At 43.9% G+C, this 8,798-nt stretch overlaps 1 protein-coding gene across 1 annotated transcript; it reads right to left on the reverse strand.

Annotated features, from left to right (window-relative positions):
• Positions 1–314: 314 nt before the first annotated feature.
• Positions 315–1,986, reverse strand: LOC130723416 (fasciclin-like arabinogalactan protein 1). The gene has a single exon (XM_057574462.1). The coding sequence runs from the start codon at positions 1,840–1,842 to the stop codon at positions 583–585; it is 1,260 nt and encodes a 419-aa protein (XP_057430445.1). The 5' UTR covers positions 1,843–1,986; the 3' UTR covers positions 315–582.
• Positions 1,987–8,798: the final 6,812 nt, after the last annotated feature.

Consider the following 8,798-nt stretch of genomic DNA (forward strand, 5'->3'; position numbering starts at 1 on the left):
ATCGGAGAGAGTAGTCAATCTAAGGTGAATCTTGGTCGTTGAAAAGATGATCGTCAATTATGTGATCATCAAAAGTGTGGTGTTGAAGAGTTTGAGTACTCTTTGGTTGCATGATTTCATTTTCATCCCATCCCTATCATAACCACAATCACAAATCAACCTAAAAGCGCTCAACTAATTACAAAGTTCCAACTTTCAACTTCACATGTCATACTTGCATTAATGTCAACAGCACTTGCATTTGTTGCATGGCAAATCTCAAACAAACTGCTACATTATCATGAATTGGAAAAGGAGAAAAGAAACTTAAAAAGTAAACAAATGTTAACACTTAACATTAACATTTTCAGCTCAAACCACCAAAATTACAACAATTATCAAGTACAATAATAAAAATCAGATAAAAATAAAAATCCACACACCTGCTGCAACCCAAAATTATAAAAAAGAAAGGAAAATAAAAAGGAATAGCATATAAAATTCCTTTTATTTTTTCCTAACTAAAAGAAAAAGCTAGAAATATCTCAAAAAAAAAAAACAAATAAATATAAGTAAAAGTCGAGTTACGGTGTTACTCTAAGTTCACAGCAGTAGAAAACCAACCATTAAAGCCAAACCCATGACAACGCCGCCGCCGTCAAACCTAACGGCGCCGTTACTGTCGTCGGCGGTCTGATCGGCGGCATCATCCGGCGAATCAGCAGGCGCGTCGGAGCTATCATCTGCGGGTGCATCAGCCGCCTTCGTCTTCGGCTTCTTCTTCTTCTTCGCCGCCTTAGGAGCGTCCGCAGCAGAAGGCTCCGGCGCCGGAGCAGGCGACGGCGCCTCCGCAGCCTTGAAGAGCTCCTTGGGGAGTAGAACCTTGTCAATGGCGAAGATCGCGAGGGGCTGCTCGTCGATAAGCGTGTCGATGATCCTGGCGGTGACTCCCCTGGTCTTGAGCGTGACCTTGTCGCCGTCGTTCTGTACGGTGAAGTCGTACTTGTTGGCGCCGTCGGTGGCGAGCGTGTTCTGAACCCCATTGCTGGATTTCAGCGTAGCAATGGACTGGTAAACCGGAACAGCGTGAAACTCCAGCAGCGAGACCTTCCCGGCGGCGGTGAGGTTCTTGAACTTGGGTAGGAACGCCTTGAATGCGTCGTCGACGGGGCAGAAAACGGTTAACCCACCGTCGAGGTTGTCGGTGAAGGTTGAGTACGCGTCCGGCGTGGCGGAGAGAGTGTCGGCGAAGATCTTGCAACCGTGCTTGGACATAATGGCGGTGAGATTCTGCTGAGCGGGTGCGGGTGCAGGGGCTTCTGCTGCGGCGGAGGGAAGAACCTTACTGATCTGGATGATGGAGATGTTGTAGGGGATTTCCTCTACGGATTTGACGAACGAAGCGGAGAGGGTGCCGTCGTTGTTCTCGGCGCCGAATCCGACTTTCCCGCCGCGGAGGTCGGTGATGTTGACGAATCCGGCGGAGCCCGGGGCGGTGCCGGTGGCTTGGTACATTGTGGCGGCGAGGGCGGTGCCGTTGGTGATCTGGTGGAGCTTCTTGGCGCCGAAGTAGTCGAGGAGGACGTGGAGGGAGAGGATGTTCTTGACGGTGGTGATTGATGGGTGTTTTGAGAGGAGGTCGTCCATGGCGGCGTTGTTGACGGCGCAGACGGTGATTGTGGTCCGTTGGTTGATCTCGGCGGCGAGGTGGGTGAGGGTGAGGTAGTGGTTGAAGGTGGAGAACTCGGGGTGCTTGGCGAGAATGCCGGTGATGTTGTGGGCGTTTGTGGTGGTAGAAGCCATGGTGAGGAGGAGCAGCGCTGCCGCGAGAGCCGCCATGGTTGCCGGGCGGAGCAGCTGCATTGTCGAGGTGAGATCTGAGTCGGAGAAGAAGTGTGGTGGGTGAAGTAGAGTGGAGAAAGGGGAGGCAAAAGAGGTACTAATAAGGTAGTTGAACGACACTGGGCTTGGGTTTTGAGATTATTACGGTATATGCCACTGTTTGGAAATGAGTAGTGACAAAGAGTTGTTAAGGATCTCATTTGGTAAGGAACGTATATATATCTGGAAATATATCCAGCGAAGAAGATTTAATTTTGTTTAAATTGTCTCCAAATCTTATTTGATAAGATATGTTGCTGCTTTAAAAGATTTATCACAGATTTAATCTGGGTGATTGTTTTATTATGTGAACAAATTTTCTAAAGAGAGATTTGTTCCTGCTTTTAGCTTGTGGAGAAAATATGTCAAAGGTTTGTTACATATTTAGTTGATGGACTTTATTTTCGTTCAAGCCCATTAAGATCAAGGCCGACAGAAGAACGACTAATTAAGGAGACTTAACACTAGTTACTAGGTTTGCGTTGGGCACCAAATAATTGTGTTTTTAGGGTTTTGTTTTGTGTACACCACTCTAATGCTACCATTGACAATCACAAGGCATAGAGTTGGTTTGTTTTAATTGAGTTGTAATTTCTTCAATCTCATATCGTCAGGGTTTTAAATTGCGGTTGCGGTGGCGGATGCGGTTGCGGTTGCGGACATTGCGGTCACTGCGATGCATATTGCGGCCATTGCGGCATGAATTTATTTTATCTTCGCACAATTTGTAGAAAAACACCATAATTATTATCATTGTTTATTTTATTATAATATTTAACAAATTATTATTTAATTTGAACATTTTACATCATTCTAATTATCATTTTTAATTAGATTTAACAATAGAACAATATAGAGTATACTAGTATAGACACAAGAAGGAAGAGATGAAGAGACTAGAGAGGGAAGATAAACAACAGAAAAGAAACAGAACCAGAGAGAAAACATGGGAAGAGAAAAAATAGGAACTGACTCAAGATACAGTGCAGAGGTGAAAGGCATGGCAACATAGGATGAATTTCCTTTCCCTTCCCTTCAAAAACAGATCCGTTCCAACCCCACCAGACTCACCTACGCAAGCCTCTGTTCTTTCTCTTTACCTCCCCGATTTCCCCATAAACGCAATCCTCTTCACCATTATTTTCTCTCATCTTCACTATTGCTTACAACGGCCACCACATCCCAGCCGCCGGAAATGTCGTTCTGAACTCCAAAAACTTTGTTCCAACCACCGGAAATGTCGATCTAACCAACTGATATGCCGATGCAGTTCTATTGCGGAATGTTACGGGGTAAAAGCGGTTCTATTGCGGGGTGTTGCGGGGTAAAAGCGGTTATGTTGCGGGTGTTGCGGGAGAAATTAAATCTCACCACAATTGCGGCCCGATGCGGTTGCGGTGCGCTCCGCAACGGCAATATTGCGGCCGCAACATGTGTTGCGGTCCGCAATTTAGAACCCTGCATATCGTTATTGTAATGGTTAATCAATGTGACAGTGATTGAGAGAAAGTGACAGAGACTCTCTGTGAGACCCAAGATTTTAAGCTTAGAATAAATTAGTGAAATTCTTTATTAACGAATAAGTTCGATGTATCGTGAAGGGAAACCTGAACAAGAGTTTATTGGATGAAATAAATTTATGAAGGAGAAGGTTCAGGAAAAGTTCAAGGATTGTATCAAAACCGATAAAAGTATAGCACGACTAACATTCGCCTAATCTTAGGTCAAAGACACTAGTAAATAGCTAATTTACACTTTAGGACGCGATGGAAACTAATTCCAAAAATCTTCAGAGAAATGTTAGAATTTCTCTTATTCGTCAGTAAACAAGTATTTCGATGCGAAACCCTGGAATGTACGAACGTCAAATTCCAATTCTCGGAAGTTTGCCGAAACGGAATCCCTGATAGTTCAAAAACCCTAAAATCGACGGACGATGAAGACTTTTTCTATTCGGAGCTTCAAATAAAGATTTCATCCGCGCATGCCCACTCTAATCGACGTTCCGAATCTTTCTTCAGAAGGAAGTTTCTGCATCCGAGGTCAAAAGCATAAAGTGCATAAAGTGCATTTTTAAGCCGGTAAACATTAAAAACAAGCCTCGAAAACCAAAAATCATACTGATATTTCTTTGGAGAATTAGAAGATTCAGCGGGAAGAATATCGTGTCTAAAATACGTTGGAATCAGTAGGAAAAATCGGAATCGCGAAATTCTCATTTTTCTGCATTTCCCATTTCCTATATATAGTATGAAAAATGAAAAAAAAACAAAAAAATTCACAAACACACACACACGGCCGAGACATTGAAGAGGAAAAAGGAAGAAAAGTGATTTTTCCAATTCTTGACCGATCGTCGTTCCGTTCGTTGCTACGCGTAGACATCGAGGTACTGATGCTATCCCTCACTTCTGATCGTCAGATCTGTCGACTTTTTCTATGTCTTTCTGTGCTCAAAGTTTTGAGCTTTTTGTAAAACTGTCCAAATAAGCTGATTTTAGTGTCTAAACTTATTGCCTACGTGCTCTAGAGCGTGAATATCCGGTTGTTTTCTGCTGATTGTCGCCGAAATGCCGCCGGGATCAATTTCTGTTGGAAAAACCCATTTCTGGGTAAAGTTCCGTTCTTTAAGCTGGAAATTCACGACTGAGCTTAGCTTTAGTAGGATTAGTTGTTATAAATGTCGTTAGGATCGATCCCATCCAATTTGTTTTTCGAAATTCCAATTTTGAAATTCTGAGCTGAAAATAATGACCAAAATACCCCTGCGACAGTTTTCGACCCGATAATTTTTCTGAGAGTTTCCCTGGCCTAGATATCGCCTAAGAATACCTTGGAATTGATTTAGATCGAAGAAAAAGTTCGAAAACCCTATTTTCTATAGTGGCCGAAACCTATTTGCTTGGGTACCGTGTCCAAAAATAATTTTCGGGTCTCTATGACCTGAGCCATTGCGCAGCTCTTTCAATTGTCGAAATTTTGGCGCCGGTTTCGTGTCATTCCGAGTTCTGTAGCTCGAGTTATGCACGTTTTAGCGAATAAAGTGTTTTTGTACAAAACTTGAATCGAGTCAAAACTCTTCCATTCGGGGAAAGCCCTTCCATTCGTGCCTAAATGTTGTACTCTGAAGCTTCTTGAGCTTCGTCGAACATTAGTTAGGATTGTTTCGACTGTATCGACTTGTTTTGATTCATTATTGCTTTGCTTGCTCAAAGGTTCAATTGTGGAAACTTTGGGATTGACTGAACAAGCTTGTGAGCGAGACCTGCACCGCGAGACCAGAACAACTCGAGGTTAGGGCAACTTACTTACTAGCTAATGATTTATAGGCGTCGATAAATTCGACTTGAATATTGCTTGATATTGAATATTGCTTGTTATTGAATATTGCTTGGGTATTGTTGATCGTTTGAAATTGGAAAGTTTTTTTCTGGAGGCTTTGGCCGAGTGAACTTATATGAGACGTGTGTCTCCGTTTTCTGAGAGGCTTCGGCCGTTTACTGGTTTCTGTCTTATGATTCCCGCACCATTCTCTTATTGCATCGCTCTTTAGAGCTGAATATTGTTGAATTGATATCGAATTGTGCGTGTTGACGCGATTGCGGAGCGTAGGACATTTGAGTTGATGTTGTTGATCTTTCGGGTTGAGAGGAAACCCTAGGCATGTCCTGACCTTAGGTCTGAGATCTAGCCCTCTTTGAACACTTAGACTTTTCCGGGGATTATATTTGGGGGATTTGGGAAACTTTGAATAGTTGGAATTTGGAACTTGAGAATTTATGGAACTTGGATTTCGATAATAAACCTCATAACTTGATTAACTCCACTTGAAATGCTTTGATTAATTAACGAGACCTTTAGGAAAATTTAAGACTTGGAAATGATTGTGAAAAACGGGAAATAGTCGAAAAGCCTTGAACTTGAGATGATTTGATGGTCGTCACGAGGATGAACCATAGTGACCATGGAAATGTCACTGAGTGCAATATGTACTCCGGCTTTTCACAGCCTAGTCGCAAGACGACTTTGATCTTCGGGTCCTTTTAAATTGAGACTTGTGGTTAAACTCGTACGTGTGAGGACGATTCGATGTTTTGTTAACCATATTGCATTATGCATATGTTTGGGGTTTGGGACGGTCAGAAGACTGGGCCTTCACGAAGAACACCAAGGGTGTATCTTCGACTTTGCGGCGCGAATCCGTATGTCCAAACCCGACGGGTTGGGCCGATTCGGCAATAATTGTTGACACGCGCGAATCCGTATATTCAATCCGATGGATTGGATCGATTCGGCGGTAGTCACTCAGGCACGCGTGAGTCCGTATGTTCAATCCGATGGATTGGATCGATTCAGCGATTGCCATTTTACCTCGCGTGAATCCGTATGTTCAATCCGAGGGATTGGATCGATTCAGCGACAACTTTTCGACACGCGCGGATCCGTATGTTCAATCCGATGGATTGGATCGATTCGGCGGTAGTCATTGGACACGCGCAACGTCCGTATGTTCGACTCTTTTGAGTGAACCGACTTGGCGTTGTCATTCGTTGCATGTGCGAGTCCGTATGTTCAACCCGATGGGTTGGATCGACTCGACATGCCTAATTGTGGGAGTTGCGTGTGCGAGTCCGTATGTTCAACCCAAGGGGTTTGATCGACTTGACATGCCTAATTGTTGGGATAATCTTCTGAGTTGACATTGCATGCATACATGCACCCCTACTGATTTATTGAGTCATTGTTTATTGAACTGTTGAGATAGCAGATATCGAATTGTTTATTAGAGCCTTGATAACATGCTATGTATATACCTTAGGGTAGGCAATACATAAATTACATGTAGATATACAACATATATATATATATATATATATACCCCCTTATTCTTCACATGTTGTTTGTATTATCTATTTTATTCCGTGAGTTGACCCTAGCGCCTTGGCTTTTTTTGTATGTTTGTGTTTGGGCGGTCGGCCTGCTGCCAGGCGTCCGTCAGTCGATTCGTGATGACTCGTCACTTGAGGAGGACCAGGAGCGTAATGATTATTACTGAAGCTTTCGACGAGGACCCGGACTGAATGCATGACCAGATGAGGGTCGATGATGGAAGCATAGGGTATGGGTGTTTAGAGCCTACTAAGGTTGGGTGTTAGTGTCATAGCTCTGAATCGTCATTTGTACTTTTGGGACAGGGTAGTTTCCGACAGATTGCTTTTCGGTGTGGTTCTCCGTTGATGGGAATCGCATGGTGTAGTCGGACGTAAGAAGTCTTTTTGGAAGCCGTTTTGGGCTGACTTACTTTTCGAAGGACTGTATTTATAAAACTTATGACTCTATTTATGAGTCGCACTTGTTTGCCGTTGGGCAACACTTTTAGTTACTTGATGTTATTTTCCGTCACTTGAGGACACTCGTGACGATGTTTTTAGTTGCAGCGAGGGCTGTGCTTGTATTGTATATTAATCGCTGTTAATCGCGATTGGGTTGAGTCTTTATTTCGACAAGTCTTTTTATTTAAACAAAACAAAAAAAAAAATACCTGCTTTTCCACTTTACTTTATTTTATTTTCGAGTTACTAAAGTGACGCCACCGAAATCGGGGTGTTACATTGTGGTATCAGAGCTTGTCGAGTCTTTCGGGAGTCTTTGGGGAATAGGTCTTCTGTGCTAGGTTGTGTGACTCTGCAAAGAGTGAAAATTGATTGTCTGCCGAGCGATTTTTTGCTTAGAATTGATTGAAGTTAGTGCTTAATCATATTGTATAGTTATGTTAGATGCTATCTTATGATTAGTACTAACTGTTTGTTTAACTAAACAGAACATGGTGAACATGAACCAACTCGCTGGGGCAATGACTGCTATGGCCCAGGCAATGACAAATCAAACTGCGGAGAACGCTCAGTGGCGTGCTGACAAGGCTGAACGTGAGCGTCATAAGCGTGAGAGGGAGGTAGCCCTAGACCAGAATAGGGGGCTGACTGATTTCAGGCGACAGGATCCGCCCAAGTTCACGGGTGGGACTGACCCAGACAGAGCGGACCTATGGATCCAAGAGATTGAAAAGATTTTGGGGGTACTGCATACCGCCGAAGGGGCTAAGGTGGGCCTGGCAACTTATCTGCTGCTGGGCGATGCTGAGTACTGGTGGAGGGGTACCAGAGGAATGATGGAAGCAAATAATGTGGAAGTGAACTGGGCTTCATTTCGTGCTGCTTTTCTGGAGAAGTATTTTCCAGATAGTGCCCGTGACGAGCGTGAGGCACAGTTTCTGACTCTTCGTCAGGGTAGCATGTCCATTCCGGAATATGCTGCTAAGCTGGAATCGTTGGCCAAACACTTCCGATTCTTCCGCAATGGGGTCGATGAACCCTACATGTGCAAACGCTTTGTGAATGGGCTGAGGCCTGACATTGAGGACTCAGTGAAACCGTTGGGAATCATGCGCTTCCAGTCCTTGGTTGAGAAAGCCACCGAAGTGGAGTTAATGAAGAACAAGAGGTTGAATCGTGCTGGAAATGGAGGACCAGTAAGGTCAGGTCCTCAGAACTATAAAGGAAGAGGTAAATTCAAACAGAGGAGGCCGTATCAGCATCCAGAGGGGAGAAGTTTTACCCCAAGATCTTATAAGCCTTTGACTACTGCCACTCCAGGGGTAGGAAGCCAATCAGCACACCCAGAGGTGACATGTTTCAGGTGTGGAAAGAACGGACACTATGCTAATGCATGTCTGAACCAAGGGCCTCGATGTTTCAATTGCAACCAGCCAGGGCATGTGGCCGTCGATTGTAGGGCACACAAGGTGGAGCCAACTATTAATGCTGTGAAAGGAAAGCGCCCTGCTACTGGAGGAAGAGTTTATATCATGGACTGTGAAGGAATTGAAGGTGCTAATGGGTTAATCAGAGGAGAGCGTAAGAACGATGGTAACCTTCTAA

Source organism: Lotus japonicus, chromosome 6 (assembly GCF_012489685.1).
Source record: "Lotus japonicus ecotype B-129 chromosome 6, LjGifu_v1.2".
Classification (NCBI taxonomy): Eukaryota; Viridiplantae; Streptophyta; class Magnoliopsida; order Fabales; family Fabaceae; genus Lotus; species Lotus japonicus.

Coding starts and splice junctions, on each gene's coding strand:
- LOC130723416 (XM_057574462.1), bottom strand. CDS start 1,842: ATGCAGCTGCTCCGCCCGGCAACCATGGCGGCTCTCGCGGCAGCGCTG.